Raw genomic sequence first — 19966 nt, 5'->3', positions numbered from 1 at the left:
CTTCTCCCAGGACTTGGACAACTTGAGTATTAGACTTTGTTTTATAGTCTGATAGTCCCGGATACTCTGTTCATTTGTTTTTTTTGTTTTTTGTTTTTTGTTTTTTTTCAATCTGTCTGCTCTCTGTTGTTGAAACTGAGTAATTTCTAATTACTAATTTCTGTCATTAGTTCACTGATTCTTCTTTTCCATGTATTCTGCTGTTGAGCCTATCCATTTTTTATACTGGTTATTGTGTTTTTCAGTTCTGAAATTTCTACTTTTTTTTTTTTTTTTATATCTTATGGATTTTTTTTTCTGCTAGAAATTCCTTTTTCTTTGTTGATGCTTTCTGTTTTATCTTTAGTTTTAAGCATTATTTTGTAATTGCTGCTTGAAGCATTTTTATTAGGGCTCCTTTTAAATCGTTGTGTAATTCTAACAATTCTATCCCCTCAAAGCTGTCATCTTTTGGTTGTTGTTTTCCATTCAGGTTAAGATCTCCTTTTTTGGTGTTGTGAGTGAGTTACTGTTGACAACTGGACTGGAACCTATTTAAACCTTTCCTCTCAGCTAGTGTCCTGTGACCCTGCTCTGGCTGCAGTAGGGGCCTGTCACTTCACTGCCGCCAGCTGGAGCTTGAAGCTCAGCCCCCACTCGGCCTCCATTAACGTCTGGGCCCTCACTACTGTTGCTGGGTGGAGGCGGCCACCAATACTATATTGGGGTTGCTCTGCCAGGTGGTGGTGGAAGTTGTAAGCCTCCATAGGCCTCTTCTGACATCTCACCTGCTGGGAGATGGGGGATGACCCCTCCCTCCTTCCTCCTGGGTGGAAGTGAGGCCCAGGCTCCCCAGGAGGTCTCCAGGTCTCCACTGCCTTGAAGCAGGGGTGAAGGGTGGGCCACTACTAGCTGGTGGGGATAAAGGCTTGGTTCCCTACTGGGCCTTTGTGAAGCCACCTAGGCAGGGGGCAGGGCTTTGGGGATCTCCCTTGCAGTCTCAGAAGGATGGACATCTTAGCTATGTCTGGGGTCTTTGCTGAAGTGAGTGGGGGTGGAGCCACAGTTTTCTGTGGTATTTGGAGTAGAGCAGTAACTTCCTAAACTTTTCTGTCTTGCTAGGCTCCCCCTTTCTTGGTCTTTCAGCTAGACAAAGCAAACTTCTGTATATTCTCTCTCTCTCTCTCTCTCTCTCTCTCTCTCTCTGTCTCTCTCTTTTTGCTGCATCTAGTGTGGCATTTATGGGTTGCTAACTTTTTGTTCCAAGTCCAGGATATATGAAAGAAAAAGAAAATGCAGGGAACCTGTGCTGTGTTTTCCACGTGTCTCCTCCTTTCAGTCTCCTTATGTTGGTTTTATATAAAATGGGGCTTTTAGTTGCACTTAGCAGGAGGGATGGAGAAAAATAATGTCTATTCCGTCTTCCTGAAAGTAATAGTCTTCTGGGTCATTTTTAACAGGTTAGCACTTTATGTATTAAATTCCATTTCTTGTCTAGTAGAATTTCCTAGTGTGTGATACTGGGTTAAAAGGATGTATCTATAGCTAAACTGATGTAAGTAAGATAAAACAAGTGTCTTCTAAAGGGTAGGTGAGGATCAGTTTGCCTAATAGGAAGGTAAACCTTTGAAATCTAATTCTGCTTTCTGTGCCTAGGTTGGGGCAAACACTATGGATAATCCTTTGTTGAAGTACAGTGCAAAGGACTACTTCTTTAAAGCGGCCCTCTGTCACTTCATAGTAGATGAGCTGAATGCCAAGGTAAGGAGGCCCGCAGTGCCAGTTTCTGCTGCACTTGACCCATGAGAACAAGCCTCAGGCCCCCTGTCATTCGTGGTGTGCTTCACTGGGTGATAGTGGTTGTAACAAGACCAAGCTGCCCTCATTAATATAATAATAATAATGCTAATACTGTGCTGTGCATCCCAGTTGTAATCTTGTTACAGCTGCCAAACTGGTAGTCACATTCCCTTCAGTAGTTTTACTTTAAAGAAATTAGGGGGTTAAGGGGGAAAAAGTAAAAGTAGAATAACATCCTTTCTTTCAAACTCCAAAATCAATTTGGAATGGGGATTGGGGAGACAGGAGGCAGAGATTTGGGCATCCTTGCTGTGTCCTTCTGGAGGTGGGAGGGCGGAAGTGAAGCCACTGAAGGGGAGGCGTCCTTCCTTCCAGCCTCCAGCCAAGGTCTCACTGGGATTTATTTGCAATCTGGACAGTGTAGTGGATGGAAATGGACACCTTGTCTGTTTGTTTTTAAGAATTAGATTTGGTGGGGCGCCTGGGTGGCTCAGTCAGTTGAGTGCCCGGCTTCAGCTCAGGTCATGATCTCACGGTTTGTGAGTTCGGGCCCCGTGTCGGGCTCTGTGCTGACAGCTCAGAGCCTGGAGCCTGCTTCGGATTCTGTGTCTCCCTCTCTATCTATCCCCTCCCCCACTCACACTCTGTCTCTCTCTCTCTGCCTCTCAAAAATAAACTAATAAAAAGAATTAGATTTGGTCCACATTGTCATCTCTACAGCAACCTAATACAGAAAAATTAGTTTAGAAATGTATTCATAATTGAAGTTGGTAATTCAGATTGAATAGGTTTCCTGTGCTGATAGTGTAACAGCATACTTGTTATACATTTAAGTAGGCTTCAGGTAGATCTTACTGAAGGACTAGGATGTTCAGACAGAAAGTGCTTTATTTCCTGATTCAGCAAGTCACACATTAACAAGTGTTTTTTCTCTTTTAGCTTGCTCTTGAGAAGTATGAGGAAATGTTTCCAGCCTTTACTGATTCAAGAGAATGTAAGTTATTGAAAGTAAGTAACATCACAATTTGAAGAAGAAAAACAGTCTTTGCTGTCAGGTGGGATTGGATCTGAAGTGAAGTTCTAATTCTGTGAGGAGCGCTGGCATTCTCCTGCCTTTGCAGAGTGGGTCTCAAATGCCACCAGAGTCAAGGATGGAAATATTGTGTTCTAACCCAGGCAGCTCGGAAATGTTAGCCCAAAAACTGGGTCCCTGCCTTAGGGTAGCTCTTGGCTTACATTTGAGTATTTCCTCAATTCTGTAAGGTGTTCGGCAACATCAGTTAATGTGATACTAAGGCTATTTCTATATTTGAAGTATCTATCCATGGGTGGGACTGTTTAGCCTATCAAACTAACCTTTCCATACTTACGCTACCAGAAACTTCTAGAAGCTCATGAAGAACAGAACAGTGAAGCTTACACTGAAGCAGTAAGTTATGTGTTTGGGATGCAGTACATTCTTTGAAGTTTAAATTACAGAAACTTCTTTTCCTTTTCCTGTATAAATGTTTTGGAATGGGGATTGGGGAACATTTGTTTGAACATTTATCCAATATACCCAAGTTATATTTTCCAAAGGTCATGTTTTATATATCCCACAAACCTTTACAATTAGACAGTTCTATTAGCCATGCTGAGTTTAGCTGGGAGACAAATTTAAGAGAGAGTATCATAAACTGTTACACTTTGCTATTTTAATGTTTTCCTTTGAAAATACCTGATCTATAAATAACTAAAGTAAAATCAGTTAAATATAGCTTAAAATATAAAAGCAAAGCAGTGAGAGATTGCTATATTCTTGGAATAAAAAAAATGGAAGACTTTTTTTTGTGCTCATTAGTTTTCTATTTTCCCATCTTTTGCCATCTTGTGTTTAGAATCCAGCAGATTTCTCAGTATCCTCCATTAATTTATTCATCATGGCTTTGAAGTGATAGTAGAAAGGAATATTTTCCCATTTAACTTTTGCTACCAAACCATCACATCCTGTTAAGATATCACTCTTTGGTAATGCGTTGAAATGAGTTAAAGGGATTCTGCTTTCACATGTTCTGTGTCTGCAAGCACGTTCATGCATGCAACACCAGTAATTTTCCACATTTTCTTCTTATACACAGTCTCATTTCCTTTGTCACATGAAGTATGCTCTTCCAATTATAAAGGTGGTTAGGAGTTTAGCATGTTAGCATACAGAGCAGTATAAAAAGCACAGGAATTTGTCGCTAGCTCCACCAAAACAGTCCCAGGATAATGAAAAAACATATTATTTTTAAAGATGAAAGTTATAAACTGGAATGAAAGGTTTAAATGAAAAAAAGTTGGAGGATTATCACTGGAAATATTTAAACAGCCTGGGGCATTATTTTTTTGTGTGTTTGGTTGTATTTCCATGGAATAATTCCTGTTCCTCTTTCTTTAAACTAGGTGAAGGAATTTGACTCAATATCTCGCTTGGATCAGTGGCTTACGACCATGTTGCTTCGTATCAAAAAGTCCATCCAAGGGGATGGAGAAGGAGACGGGGACCTAAAGTGAACATTATGTCTTTGTGGCATGCAGCTGTCTCCTCTTTAGTTTCATGTTAGGGCCACATGATCTTTATGGGATGCCCATTTAATGGCTTAATTCTTTGCATATGAGCCAAACCGTGTGTGTATGTGTGTAAGCTCCCTGTGTTTGTGTCTTTGTGAAGCAGACAGCTGGGAAGGCCCTGTGCATATTGTAGGTGTGATAGGCTATTCCATGCTCACTGGAGCTCCCATGGTTTTTTGAGAACCACTTCACAATCTTATTCCTATCATTTTGATATTTGCAGAGCCCATGTTTAACTTTGCCATGTATTTTTATGTCATTTTCTTGGACTGGAGTACCAAACCTAATCATGGTAGTAGATGCTTTGCCTGTTTTCTATAAATTCGTACCTGGATGTATTCTCTAAATGTACATGTTTAGTTCAGGATGGCTGTTAGGAATGAGTTTTATGACTTCACTTATTAGAAATTGTTTATTTGTTGTTGTGATTCTTATGATGGTGCTAGTGACCAGTGTGTTTGCTTTTTATATTGTTGTATTTGCTGATGTGCATGCGGAAATTCAGAACATCCAGGGTCTGTCAGCAGCGCTGACTTACGTTGTGAGAAAAGGGAGCTTCCTGGCAGGGCTTGCTTACATGTATGGGTGGATGTCAGGGTGAGTTTGACCAATTTGTACTCACTCACACATGTAAGATCTATAAGAAACAATTTTTCCTTTTCCTGGAATTTGTTTCCACTTTTTGTTGGGGTGGAATCCTTTCTTTATATTCACATAAATGTGATTCAATTGGCACGTCCCTTTTATTTTCATGTTCAGATACTTGCCCATGTTGAGACGGTGCCTGCTGTGCCCCCGCCATGTGATTCCTCATCAGAGCTGGGGTTTATCTAGGTCAGAGCTTGAGAGAACAGTCATTATTTTACCCATTTGTTGAATGTGTTGGGTTAGGTGGGGTAAGTACAGGTACAGGGGTTTACTGTGTGTCCAGTTAGGGAAGAAGGCCAACCAGCTTCTGAGGAGGATCGATTTGCCTCTTGGCTGATGGAATTGTTTGAGCTTGTATATTTTAATTTAGTTGTATCATTTTGGTTTACATAATATGTGCTCTATTGACTTATAAGCTTACATTCTGTGGCTTTAGACATGCTCTTATTTCCTGAATCTTCTCTGTGTGTATTCTTATGCTTAAATGACTTAGGTTTGATATGCATTTGTTCCTAGACTAGTTTAGGGGTCTTTCTAAATTATGCTGCTGTCATTAAATACAGATAATGAAATTCCCCATGTTAGGTCAGATAGTAACTGGAATTTGAAGGGTGTTTTCATTTTTAGATGTCCCTCAGCTGGGATTGGTAGGCTTTGGCTGGGCAGAAGTAGAGGGTGTGGCCAGTCCAGGGGCTGAGAGAGAAGGAAGGCATGGGGGTGGTAAGCAGGTTGGGCTGGGATGAAGGAGAACATAGCAAGAAAGGAAGTTGGAAAGGGCCAGCTGAGTCCTGGTGGTGGAGGCTGTCCTTCAGGTGGCTGAGGATTTCCTGGCTGCAGTTGTGGGGTCACCTGTGCAAGGTAGCCTGGTGGGGAGGAAGGTCAGTGATGGCTAGAGAGGAAGGTCAGAAGCCATGGTACACTCTTGCCTTTGGCCCTGAAATCTGATGAGTGTTCCTTCCTTCCTCCAAAGGTCTGGGATTCTTACAAGAAAGAGGGCTATCACTTATGGTACAATTGAGAACATGGCCCATTTGCTACTTTCTTCACTTCCTATTGGAATCTCTTATGAAGAAATGATTTGCACAGGGTGGTTTCCTATGCTCAGTCTGTTCCACAGCCAGCTGAATGCACTTGTGTGAAAGTGAGGCGTGGTGAGTGCTTTCCTAGCCTGTGTCCTCAGGCTGTGAGTCTTTCCCACCTGGAGAGCATTTAAATCCTACCTGCCAGGTGCTTGTTTAATCACTAGTGTGAAGGTTTGTTTCACTTGTTAAAAGGACTTTCTGGCCTGACCACTTGAAGTAAGAACAAGATGATTTCTCTTAAGGCAATTCCTTTCCCTGCGCTCGTGGCCCCTACAAGCCCTGTCTGAGGAAGTGGTGGTTTGTGAAAACAGTTGGAGAGTTGCTTGTTTGTATTGAAGTAAACAAGTAAACAGGGATCAGTGGCTGAGTTAATAATTTTCTGTGTTTAATATTTACATGAAAAGAGTTAAAATAATTGTAATGGCTAGAACAGAACTGCCAGAAAATAAAAGGAAAATGAGAACAGTCCTGTTAACATTACCCAAACTTCCTTCTTTTGAAATGTCCCATCAACGTTGGGTAGTACCATGACTGAGGCCCGAGTTAGTTTTCAGGGGTTACAGAATATTCTTTATGAACAAAATATAATGAGTATTTATGTTCCAGCTCTTGTATTTTAGCAGATTGGGGGTTAGTTCATAGTCTGAGTCAGTCACAATTTCTTACAGGAAAGCTTTGCTTTTTGTGGCAACATTTTTATATAGCTTATGTGAGTTCCTCCTTTTTTTATTTAATGATTTGAAAACAGTATTTTTGCACAGTTGTGACCGTGCGTGATGACATCCCTGTAACCAAAGTGTGTGCATTTATTGTATCCTCTGATACTGTGCATTTAAAATGTCCAAATGCAAACCTTTGTGGCTTCCGTCGGAGGACCCGGCAGCACGGCATGCCACCCGCGACCCGCCTGCCCGCAGTGTGAGCTGTGGACCAGAGCAGGCTCCCGCCGCCACGTGCTGAGCCGGCCATCGCGGGGTCTCCTCCCTTGACCTCTCGGGTGGAGGATTATATTATGAAAACTAACCGTGTGACCATCACTCTACCTTAGCAGAAAGAGTGTGTATGTTTTACATCACCCTGTACAGAAAATAAAGTGGAAATTATGAATACTTTGATGGGTCTTTTCTAGATAAATTTAAACAAATCAAACTTCATTTCCTTGAAGTTGTTCCCATTAAGGTTAAGGTAATGGGCATTAATATTCTCTAAGCTCTTTGAATTTCCATCCAAACACGAGTTGGGCTCTGCCCAACCTCCCTCACTTGGTGGAGGTCTGCTGCCCTGGGGCATCTCTGCCAGCAGAGGCTTTGGCGGCAGCCCTGGTTTCAGCCTGTAGACGCAGTCCCTGGATTTGCATGGTACCATCCCTCTGGCTGCCAGGGGAAGGACTCCTGCCGGCATCCCTTTAGGCCACAGTCACTTGCCAAGTGCAGGGAGAGCAGGTTCCTAGAAGACTGTTGTGGGGGGAGGTGAGGAACTCTGAAGCCCCTCACCTCTGTGCAGTGTGGGTGTTCATGTCACTCTGCAAATGTCTATACAGGGACAACACGTGCCCCTGGGGAGGAGCAAGCCCATGGGCCACTCGGGCCTCAAGTTCTGGGGAGTAAGAGGATGCCCTTGGGGACGAGGCCTCTTGCAGACCGGCTCCTCCCCTCCGAGAAGAGTGGTCAGGTCCATAAGAATATTCACAACAATTTAAAGAGAATTCAAAGCAAATTTTTAAAAATGAATGGCGGAATAGGCTGTCCAGCCTAGGCATTCTTAGTTGTTGATCATTCTAGTTTAGTTCTCATTCAGGTGTCTCTCCCCAGGACCCTTTCCTAACGGGAGCTGCTGTGGTAAGGGTCCCTGTGTAGACAGGCAGAGGTATGTGGGTGGTTTCTGGGGTTCTGCTAGGATGATCTGCCAGGTGGCCCTTGGAGCCGCTTGTAGCCTGCCCAGTTCTGTACGCCCACCTTGGTATAGGTGTACAAATGGCCCTTTGTGTGAGTGCCCAGGCCCTGTATTCCCCATCAAAATAATACTGTTAACTTCCAAGTAACATGAACACCATCAAGTTTGGGAACAAGCACTCATTTGGTCTCAGAAAATGTCCGTGGTGTGGCAAGGTTTAAGATTTTAATAGGTTAGAACTAAATTATAATTTACACTCAAATCTGTTGGATTATCACCTATAGCAAAACCACATTTCTGTTAAAGTCAACTTTAGTGTAAAGGTCTTCCCCACCCACCACCACCACCACATGGCTTTCTTTTTCAAATTCTGTACAGCAAATTTTGGTAAAAGCAAAGGCAACAGAGTGCTTGGGAGTTTGCACTGAGAGTATTTCCCACAAATGTTGGGAAGGCAATAAATCATCCCCTTGGTCACCTTTCATGATGCTCTGGGACAAGCAGCACCAGCACCCAAGACACTTTCCTAATCACGCATTTGGGACTGACATACTCAGAGGGTAGCCTTGCTTTTTCCCAGCAAGACTGTACTTGGGTTAAGAAATTGCAACACCCCACAAATCCCGCTGTGCTGGATCTTCTACAAGGTTTTTTCATTTTTCTGCTCTCCCAGGCAGCCTTACCATCCTGGGAAGACAAACAGGTCTAGTTGGAGACACATCTGTGATGGGAACTGTAACATCACACTGAAGAGGCCTCTGTGCAGACGCCAGAGTCCTGGCTGCTCGAGCTACCACCCCTGCATGCCAAGGCCAGCGTCCCTCACAGCCAGGTGTTCACGTGGAGAGTGCATATGCAGTGCAGATAGTTACAGAGACGAATCCTAGGACTACAGGCCCTGATTCTGAATTTCATTACCCATGAAATGAAGAAAATATTTGTTTCAATTAAGTATCTTATTTCTACAGAGCCTAAATTCTAACAGCGGAAATAAACTTCAGATTTGCAAAACTTTTTACAAAGCAAACATTTATTAACACAGTAAATGACTTTTTGTAGAATTTCTAAAGAAACAAATTCAAGACAAAATTTCTTCCAGTAGGTAACAAAATAATCTATTATTTAAATTCCTTCTCATTAAGATGACTTTATCCCATGAAACAGTACATCAGCTGGACAGGCTCATTCTCTTACCGAGAACAAAATTGGTTGTGTGACATCACTTTTATTCTATAAACACAACCACGTTATCATTGAAAATTCAGTACTGTGATTTTCAAGAGCAAGTGTGAAACATTTTATCAGCACCTAAAACATCTCAGAGTGGCTTTCGTGTTTAACATGTCACAAGTTAGAACAAAGTAAGCATTTAGGGAGAATGTCTTCCTGCATTAGTCTCTGGCATAGTACAGGTGTGACTTCATTCTGGAACTCAGGATAAACTGCCTTTCTCTTAGAAAGTGTGTATGTTTTCACAGCAAGTTTAATAAATTAAAATGTAGGAAAAATAGCAACTAATAAAAGAATTCTTCAGGATTCTCTTTTTAAATTAGCATGTTTAGGGTTACATGTGACTCAAAGCACTTAGCGTGTGGCAACATACCCAAGCCACTGGAACCAAGGATCAGGCTTAGCAAATACAGCAGAGTTATCTTCATTGCAAATTCATTTTGAGCAAAAGGCCAGCACGAGTCAGCCTCAGAAGCACATAAGACAAAGTTACTGGTTCTTCACAATCCACTCTTAAGGCATAATCAAAGATGAGTTCCAAACCTTTGATCCCTTCTGCTACATGCTCACGTGCTCCCAAGGAAACTCTGGGAATTACTTTCCTGTGGCACGCGCTTGATACATGAATGAGAAATTCTGGGTTTCTGAACATCACGGAGTCAGTCAAGAATACCTAGCAAAAAATACTAACACTCTGTGTTCTAAGATGTGCCAGACCACCTCATTGCTACTTGTGAATAAAAGGACTACATGATGTTTCAAGTGTTCTAAATCCTCTTGCTTAATCTTTTACACCTCTGCAAAACAACTATACCATTTGCTGCTAGAATCTTTGGTAGGACAGCTTTTACCTAATCAGATTTTAGGAATGAAACCCACCAGCCACATTTCATTTTAGCAGTTATTCCAGGACCAATTTCCTAGCTGCATATGTGCTGTGAGTAGAGAGTATACTAAGCCATTCTGCAAGCGTTCAATTTGTCATTTCTTCTTCAGTGCCTACAAAACAAGAGGTGGAAGGGAATGGATGCAACTGTCCATTTCTTCAGTCCCATTCAAGGGTCCCCAGAGCAAATCAGACTTGCTTCAGTTCAATAGGAAAGAGTTGAAAACATGGTCCCAGTTTTATTTCAGCTTAATAGCCTAAAGGTATCAGAGTAATAAACCCACACTGAAGTGTAAGGCAGGCTGAGAGACGAGGGAGACCACCAACACTAACTTTATGAGCTGGGCCAGGGCTCTGGATCTATAGTTATGTAGTTGTCCAAACTTCATACACATCAAGACAAGCAATAGAACGGTTATGCATACAACCTGCACCAGGATTAAGTGAGGTCATGTTAACTGCCTTGTTTCTTGATCAAGTGTAGCTGAGGTCATGCAGACTGGGATTTTTAAGGGAAAGCTCTAAAAATGCTTTGATAAAGACGTGCAAGTTAGCAGAGATTCAGGAAAATGTGAAGCTATTCTTGCCCATTTTGCCCACACAGTTCTTGGTCTTGGCCCCCGATGCTAACTTGTGTACAGTGATCACTCACACAGAGACGCAGCGTAGGATGTGTTTGGCAGGTGACTCCAAGCTTTCATTCCATGTTGGTCAGAGAGTGAAGCTGTGTGGGCATCGGGTCTGTCTGTGGAGTCAGCTCACTAAGCTCACTGATGGTGGTGGCCAGCAGAGCGTCCTGAGACACCACAGAATCATCTGACTTGCAAGCCGTGTCTGCAGAACTGTTCTCGTGCACGGCAGGTACACTAGCTTGGACTGTGGCTAGGTTGTGAAAATGGCCATTTTCTGCAAAAGACAGCAATTTATCTGAAAGTTTGGATGGTGTGTATTCTTCGTCCGGCTGTTCAGTCTTGTGTGTATCATCATTCTTGGGTGAGCCATCTACAATAACAAGGAAAGACTTCCATGGAGTATTCTTATCATGTATCTACGAATCAAACACAAAACAAAAATCACAACGTGTCTCTGAACAAGTACATCTTTTACATTTTTTTTAATGTTTATTTATTTTTGAGAGAGAGAGGCACAGAATCTGAAGCAGCTTCCAGGCATTCAGCCTAGAACCCGATGCGGGGTTCAAACCACGAACCGTGAGATCATGACTTGAGTGGAAGTCAGACACTTAACTGACTGAGCCACCCAGGTGCCCCAAGAACAAGTACATCTTTTAAAACAGTGTTCTCTTTTCAACTTAATTTTGCTTCTACCACAACAAAATACCCTTTCACTAATGGCCAAACATTTTCTACCACCACTGTTACTGTTAGGAAGTACTTATCATAGATTGTGCCTTTAGAGTCCTGAAACTCAGTTCTTCATTCACACTGGGAATGTACACCCTGAAGAGAAAACCTGAAAAGGAGAGACCTGTTGTCTTCTATAACCACCTTATGGAATGATGACCAGCATTTCTGACTGTCTAGAGTTAAGGGTATGTGGGGCCCAGAGATTTGTCATTCCGAAGCTACAGTACTGCTTACCGAGGTGTGCCGCCGCAGAGTGGACTTGTCAGTAAACGTCCGCCCGCACGCGTTACACATGAACGGCTTCTCCCCTGTGTGGATGCGATGGTGACGCTGGAGAGCGTTGAGCTGGGTAAACTGCTTGCCACACTGGTCACAGCAGTAAGGACGTTCCCCTGAGACAGAAGAGAAGAAAACCACTGGTTCATCTCTCCAGCCTACTGTACTGAATTCTGATACACTCTGGAATCATGCCCACTAGAAGGTACCAGCAGAGGGGCGCCTGGGTGGTTCAGTCAGTTAAGTGTCCAGCTGATATTGGCTCAGGTCATGATCTCACAGTTCCTGGGATCAACCCCTGCATTGGGGTCTGCGCTGGCAGCATGGAGCCTGCATGGGATTCTTTCTCTCTCTGCCCCTCCCCTGCTCGCCCTATCTCAAAATAAATAAACTTTTAAAAAAAAGAAAAAGAAAAAAAGAAAGCATCAGGAGGAAGGCTGCACTGGGAACGACCGGAGAGTCGACTGACAAGTACAAATCTATCCCTCGAATAACAGGAGTTTATGGCCTACACCCAAAGAGAGCCAAAGCCAAAAGCTGGTATTACATCTACAGAAATTCACCTGTTTTCCACAGTAACGGAATATAAAATTCCAAGTCCCACTGAAACTGAATTTGTGCGTGTGTGTATACACTAACATGTAGATCATTACCCCAAGTTCAAATGTCCACATATCCACATACACATTCAAACATTCATACCTTTTCAGTTTGTCAGAGGCAGAAACTAGAAACTCAGAAATTTAAAAATGCTATCACAACACACAAAATAATGCTCAACTCCAAATGATTTTCTAGTGAATCTAAAACCTTTGGGATATTATTCTTGCCACACTGAACTCCCTTCCCTGGCTACATTCCAGCCATACCTGTATGGACTTTAATATGCTGGTAGAGCGAATTCCGTTGGGCAAAAGTCCTGAAACAAACTTCACATTTAAAGGGTTTGGATCCAGTATGGATTCTGTTGTGATGTTTTAAATACTCCTTAGAAGCAAAACTCTTGCCACATGTTTCACACATAAAAGGTCTTTCACCTACATGAAAAAATAAAACAGAAAGTTAGAAATGATACAGGCACCAGAACACTCTAAGAGTTGGCCCACACTCTAGATCACCTATGAACTCGAAAGCACTGTGCTGGGCAGCACGTTACATCTTCTAGTTAAAACTGTCATAAAACACCTATTTGTGTAAGATGTCTGCTATCTGCTGAAAGTTCACGTAAAATACACTTGGAAATCCCAAGAAGGATTCCACTAGCCTAGAATTAGATCATTCAGTCAGCCCACATTTTGGAAATTCAGTCATTCCAAACAAATTTTACAACTTGTTTGGGGGAACTGTTGGATTTTGCAAAGCAGCACTCCTCTGGCACTTTATCAGGGCAAAAGTCCCCCTTGGGAGGATAGGAAGTTTACATGGCTACATATGCACAGCTGCTCTCAGGCAGCAACTCCCATCAACCTGGACTAGAGTACATAACAGGAGAAAAATGTTCCCACTTCATGTTGTATAATTTGAGTCTTTTAATCCCACAAATCAAACGCATCTGATTACTAGATGTGCCCCTGATTTCACAAACAACAAAATAAAAATACTGCCTTTAACAGAACCCAAATACATTACTATTTTCATCAAATGACCAGTGCTTATTTAATGATTCAGTATAGCCTAACCTCACCTCCACCCCCAATCTTCCATGAGGCACTGATTCTCATTTCACAGTCTCAGTAATTCACATCATTAAATGCCTTGGCTCTGCTTCACCTGCATTTGAACTTGAGGCTCATATGGCAGTGTTTAGAGATAAACATTTTAAAATGCAAGCAAGTAAGAAAGAACTGGGTTAGTATGGTAACAGCAGCATACAATAGTTAGATTCTGTATTGTATACAGCAAGGTTCTGAACCTCAGCATTACTGTGCTGAATTTGAATAAAGCCAACTTACATTTTCTGCATCACATAATAAAATCACATCACAAAAATTTAGAAGATAGAAATGAGATAATCCCACTACCTAATACATCATAGAAATTTGTTTTCATCTAGTCTCTTATGTGCAGGTTTTCAATGTAGCTGGGATTAGCTGTATGCATAATTGTGCGTTTTCCAGTCCACATCTGGGCACAGGCGTTTTTCATAACGTTCAGAGCCCTGAGAGCCGCCCCATCAGGAGCCGGCAGGAGATGGATTTACCAGTTTACTGGACCACTTCCTTGTGGATGGACAATCAGGTTGTTTCCAATGCTCTGTTATTACAAAGAGCAAGTAGGTGGGTGACAGCATATAGTTTTTTCCCATATTTTGAACAATTTCTTCAGGACAGATTCCTAGAAATGGAATTTTGGGCTAAAACACTAGGAACTGTTTCATACCTCATCATATGTAAGACTCCCTTGCCACCTTCCACTTCCCAGTGTGCACAGGCTGCTACCTCAAGCACGCCAGCACCAGGGGCAGAGGCATATTTTATTTACTCGTTTTTGCTCACTTATGAGATGGAAAAGCTATATCATGGCCTTAGCCTGCACCACTTTGGGAGATGCCAACTTCTAAATTAAATGGCAGTTTCTTCTACAGCTACAAAGACATTCAATCACAACAGCATTGAGTATTTACCTGTGTGACACCTTTTATGATAAATCAGCATGTGGTTCTGAGTGAATCTTGCACCACATTCATCACAGACAAAAGGTTTTTCCCCTGTATGAATTCTGAAAGTACAACATTCAGATGATAACTTAGGATGTATCTCAAAGCCGACTTTGCAATACAATTTCCACTGTAGCCTGAAAAGGTGGTTATTCCAAGAGACCGAATGAGAATGGCCTAAGTGGAAAGACACAGGCCCGTGACCTCTGTCCCCAGATTCATTTCCAGCAGGGGCCAGCAGGCTGCCACACTTCCCCGGGGGGAGGGGCGTGGAACAGCCCCTCACCGCCCTCTGGTTTACACTGCATGGCTGGCAGACACGCACCTCTGCACGCTTTCTTAACTACTGAATGGTGCTGGGCCACATTTGTATAAAGCTTCCTCGTGAGAGTGATCAACCACAGACACCTTGGGGACCATGGCTGACAAAGCACCACATGATCAAAAATGACCGGGCCAGTGCTCGCTTCGGCAGCACATATACAAAAATGACTGGGCCAGAAAGAACGGTTCTCAAAATGCTGAAGAAGCCTGGTTTCCGAGGAGGACACCTCAGCATTTTAGTTTCCCAACTAGTATGTAGTAGCCATCGACCACAACTCTCTAAGCACTTCCTAAGCCAAGTTTTTAAACTTCTCACATAGAGTAAAAAGACAATGAATGCCATGTGACCGCCCCAAAGACTGGCCCCGGCCTGACGGCAGGTCTGTACTACAGGAGAAACTGCTTGTCTGGATTTCAAGCATAAACAGTGAAGCCTGGAAGGACACCTACTTAAAAACTGGTGTACCTCACCTACACTTTAGAAATTATGAACAGAAAACACTGTCCTGATTCTGGAGGTTGGGCTAACCAACAGCACACTTTCCAAGCCCAGAGAACAAACACCTAAGACCAGAGGAATGTCTTAAAGCCCTAAATGGCCTCTCACTGAGGTCGTTAGTGGGACCATGGGACCCAGCTGGTCACAGGCCCAAGTTCTAAATAAACAGTCAGGAAAAGAGCAATGAAGGTGATGAGCTCAACTGCCCTTCAAGCATGGTGGCACTGTAAGTTCCAGAGGCTACTCTGAGATCAGGATAGCCTGGCCTGCATGGCTGCAGAACCAGACTGGTAGACCTGGTGTTCCCAGTGGCCTCTGCCTGGGTGGGCCAGGGCTCGGTATCCAGGCTTCTGTGCTGGCACTGGGCACAGGGCGAGGGGGACAGCCATCAGCCTGGGACCTGTAAGAAGGCTGAATGAAAAGACACCTGTACTCAGGAAGAGAATTCACAGAGGTCCGAAAGCAGCCCCCCAACTTCTAGAGGGCACAGATTAAGATACAGAATGTTCTGGATGTGGCCACACTGGTCAAACCCTGGAACTACCTCGATCTCTCGACACCTGTCTCCAGAACATCAAGAGGCTGCATCCCAGGTAAAAAGCACCCTTGCAGCGGCTTCAGCTGGTGGCCATGGCCCTACCTCATGTGGGTCTTCAGCGCCGAGGGCTGAGAGAACTTGGCCTCACACTCGGTGCAGCCATACGGCTTGTGGCCCGTGTGCGTCCGCTCATGCAGCCGCAGTGCCGTCTTAGAGCTCAGGCCCTTGCCGCACTGCTGGCACTGGTGTCGCTCGCCGCCACCCTCGTGCACCTGCACCACGTGCCGCTTGACGTCCTTCTTCCTCTTGAACTTCTTGCCACATAGCTCACATGGGAAGTGGCGCTCGCTGCTGTGCACGTGGCGCTGGTGGCTCTTGAGGTTGCAGCGGTTGGCAAAGGTCTGGCCGCACGTATCGCAGCGGTGAACCACCTCGGTGGCCACTCCGTGATGGTGCCGGATGTGCTTCAGGAAGCTCTTCTCATAAAGAAAGGCTTTCTCGCAGATAGTGCATTTGAAGTTGCTCTTCCTCTTCTCACCCTCCTCATCCTCGTCCTCGTCCTCCTCCCGACGGCCTGCGTCCTCCCGGCCACCCACTTTTGGCAGCACCTGCACTGCTTCCACTGCCGTGCCACATTCTTCATGTTTTGTGACGGGCTCCATTTCTGCACCCATGGCATCCGGGCTAGGGTCCTGGGGGCTGCAGTAGTCCCCCATGTTGTCCTCGGCACTTCTCTGCTGCTCCCGGAGCCTTCTTGTGTATTTCTTTTTAGGGATTTCCACAAACACCTTTCTTCCAGCCAGCCTTCCACTGGCCCTTCTGATTTTTGGGTAGGGAGGCTTGACTGCATCTTTTTTCTTGTCTGGTTTCTCCTTGGACTTCCTGGGGGGCATATCTGGCAACACACCATTGCTGATTGTCTCTGCTGGGGGATCTGAGGAATCCCCGAGGCCGTTAGCAAGAGGACTGTCCATGGTGGGACTTGCCCTGGGGTCAGGGGCAATGGTGGCTTGGGAGCCACTACTCCCTTCTGCCTCCTGTGACTCGGAGAAGTTCTGCAACTCCAGAAGTACCGACTCTAACATCTGCTTCTTCAACTGAAAACAAGTTTCCGATAAGTCCAGACATTTCAGTTTCTCGGCCATTTCCAGCATTCGCTGCACCCGATCTTCCTCTACCTGTACCTTCGCAGTGTAGACAAACTCAAGAAATGAAGCAAAGTCAACAACTTGCACTTCATTTAGGTAGACATTAGTCCTCGTACCATCCACAGTCTTCTCGTTAAGAAACATTTCTTTAAAGAACTTGCTGGTGGCTGCCAGCACAGCCTTATGAGCCATGAACTCTTCACGGACACCCTGGTACTCCACGCTGACAGTCACATCACACAGGTGACCAAGAAGGCGCAGCTGATGCATTTCATGCAGAAGGTTGAATGGTGAGGATTTGGATTCCAGCAGAACTGCACCACTTTCCATGTTTCTTCTTTCCAAAAACAGCTCTGAAAACAGAAGCAAGAATTATTCATGCATGAGCAACCACTAAAGCAAAAGGATTAAAAATTAGAATTATTTCAGTTCTCTAGAGGATAGGAGCTGATTAACAACCAAAACCCAACTTTCCTCACATAAAGATATAAATCACACCACGTTTTTTTAAAAGCTTATTTATTTTTGAGAGAGAGAGCATGAGCAGGCTAGGGAAAGAGAGAAAGGGAGAGAGAGAGAATTCCAAGCAGGCTCCACACTGTCAGCGCAGAGCCCAACGCAGGGCTCAAACTCACGAACCATGAGATCATGACCTGAGCCGAAATCAAGAGTTGGACGCTTAACCGACTCAGCCACCCAGGTGACCCCAAATCATACCACTTCTTAGCGGTTTTCTAAAGTGAAGTTTTGATGTACCCTCATAATATTTAATGAAAGAAATAATACTAAGATCTCTCCCAGGGATAACCATAAATGACGAAAGTGAGGCCTAATGAAATATATTCTGGCAGGAACTTGCATACCTAGAACATTTTCTACCTTCCTTATAGACCCAGACCTCAAAACTGTAATAGAATTTACTACAACAATGTCTAGCTCTTTGACTAGGAAACCAAATAATTAAAACAAAGCACATGGCTGCCACTGAGAACAAATCTTAGAGAATCATGTCTGCCTTTGAAAACAACCAACTAAATAACTACTTTCCATGAGGAAAACTTCATGGAAAAGCAGTCCATAATCCATGGCCATTTCCAGCACCCCTAAACACCTCATAATTTGAATTCCTATCACTTTATGAGAATACTTTCAGGAGCTGTGCTAGTGACCAAGTAACTTAATTTCTCTAAACTACATACAGTCTGCTCTTTTGTACAAGATTGCCAGGCCATGCGAGGCTTCAGTGAGTACAAGCATGTCAAGTGCTTACAAGCGCACCTGAGACTTGTAAGCTACTTGCTACTGGCTTCCTAGGCCTGGGTGTTACTGTTATCCCCATTTCACAGAAGAGGAACAAGGTAAACCTTGAGACTGAGGTTTGAGGCTTGGCCTGGTGGAACTGACTTGCACTGAAACTGCTCAGCAGGCCCCTCACTTCAGCCATGCCAAATGCAAAGAGCTGCTTTTCCTCCCTAGGTTTTTCCACAGCTGTGGATGCTGCAGATTTCACCCCCACCCAGAGGTCTTCTCTCCTTGGTTTCCATGGCACCCCACACCATCATGGGTCACTTCTGCTTGACTGGCACTACTCTCGCCTCACACTCTCTGACTATGTGCTTTCTTCTCATAGAAAGCTTATGCTCCTGAATCTCCCTTCCTCTTCCCAGTATGTTTTAGTTCCTAAATCTCCAGCACCCATCCAAAGTACCTGTCCTCCTTCAGCCAGATCTTAGATGTCATCTCAGACTCAGCATGTCTAGAGCAGAACTTGTCTTCATTTTCCCTGGAAAACCAGCCTGACCTCTTTCCACTTCTCTATTCCCACCAGTGATACTGTTTCCAGTACCTGGCACTACAATTTGCTCCCTACAAACACCAGCCCCCCACAAACATGAAAAAAGACTGCCCTCTGAGAGTTCAACTGTAACAAGAACATCCAGGAAGCCTGAGCACTCACCTGAAAACACCGATAAGCCTAGGTAAAGAGTTATGGTGTTGGGGGGAAGGGGGGGGGGGAACAATAGGCCAAGGACTGTCATGCATTCCAGCCCCAGCCTGGGAGAAATGGCTGCAGAGGGCTTGCTCAGCATGATGCCCATACTCACCAGCAGCCCTCCACTTTCCCAAACCTCTGCCAAACGGCACCTCGGGCAGACGTGTGAACATAGAGGCGGCCTGATAGTAATTTCTGAGTCTATCAACAAAATGATTTCTGAGCAAGATTTCCCATCCTGTCTGAGCACAGGAAGGAAAGGCAGTGATCATGGCGACAGGAATCCTCCGGCCTGGGTGACAGCTGCATCTCCCACTGTAATTGGATGGCACCCGGTCGCACCTCCGTCTCGAGCATCGCGCTCCAGCCGGCGGCTCTCCGAGGCCCCTCCGCACTGGGGAGGGTGCGGCGCTCCCGCCCAGCCGCGTCCGGGTGGGCGTCGCGCTCCAACGGAGGACGCCCCCGCCTCCTCCGCCCCTCAGACCAGCACACTTCCGAGGGAGGGACACACGCCCCCGCTGCAAATGGACTCGGTGGTTGCTGGGCCGCGGGCGTCCACGGCGCCCGCGTGACCGGGCCTGGACCTCCGACTCCCGGCAGTCCCTGGCTCCTGCGCTCCCGAGGCCCGCGGCTCCTCCCGGAGGGCACGCGCGGCCGGCCCGCTCCCCGCATGCGGACAAGTCGGGAGGCAGCAGCTGGGGCGAGGAGCCCGCAGGGCCTGCGGGCCGCACACTCACCTCCCAGCCGGCGCCGCCGCCGCCGCCGCTGCAGCCACCGCGCGTCGGCCGGACCAGGCCCCGGGGGACCGACGGCCGGCTGGGCGGGGCGCGGCACCAGCGCGGACGCTGCCGATTGGTCGCCGCAGGCCCCGCCCCACCCCAGACATCCCCGCCCCCTCCCGCGGCTGGGGGAGGGGCTGCGCGCGCACGTCCGACTGCGGAGGCCGTTCAGGGAAAGTTACGTGATTCGTCGTACGCTTAGGGCCTGAGTCTCTCAGTCCGCGCGGGATTGCGTCACCCGCCGCGAGCCAAAATCTGCGCCTGCGTATAAGACCG

At 45.3% G+C, this 19966-nt stretch overlaps 2 protein-coding genes across 4 annotated transcripts in view; one reads left to right on the top strand and one right to left on the bottom strand.

The window, feature by feature from the left end:
* The window catches only part of NAPB (NSF attachment protein beta), a 41338-nt gene extending 34130 nt beyond the window's left edge, over positions 1-7208 (top strand). For all 3 annotated transcript variants that reach the window (XM_049651217.1, XM_049651219.1, XM_049651218.1), the window contains 4 exons: positions 1636-1740; positions 2719-2787; positions 3158-3208; positions 4204-7208. In XM_049651217.1, the coding sequence (XP_049507174.1) occupies positions 1636-1740; positions 2719-2787; positions 3158-3208; positions 4204-4314 (336 nt within the window). In that variant the 3' untranslated portion in view covers positions 4315-7208. The remainder of the gene's footprint in view (positions 1-1635; positions 1741-2718; positions 2788-3157; positions 3209-4203) is intronic.
* Positions 7209-9006: 1798 nt separating this feature from the next.
* GZF1 (GDNF inducible zinc finger protein 1) lies at positions 9007-19715 on the bottom strand. The gene is made up of 6 exons (XM_049651216.1): positions 19649-19715; positions 15873-17271; positions 14377-14471; positions 12623-12790; positions 11712-11869; positions 9007-11158 (listed from the first exon to the last, which is right to left on the bottom strand). The coding sequence occupies exons 2-6, from the start codon at positions 17246-17248 to the stop codon at positions 10808-10810; spliced, it is 2148 nt and encodes a 715-aa protein (XP_049507173.1). The 5' UTR covers positions 17249-17271; positions 19649-19715; the 3' UTR covers positions 9007-10807.
* Between the last annotated feature and the right edge of the window lie 251 nt (positions 19716-19966).

Source organism: Panthera uncia (assembly GCF_023721935.1).
Source record: "Panthera uncia isolate 11264 chromosome A3 unlocalized genomic scaffold, Puncia_PCG_1.0 HiC_scaffold_11, whole genome shotgun sequence".
Taxonomy (NCBI): domain Eukaryota; kingdom Metazoa; phylum Chordata; class Mammalia; order Carnivora; family Felidae; genus Panthera; species Panthera uncia.
The sequence above is the reverse complement of the archived record's forward strand: the minus strand, read 5'-3'. Positions and strand labels throughout refer to the sequence as shown.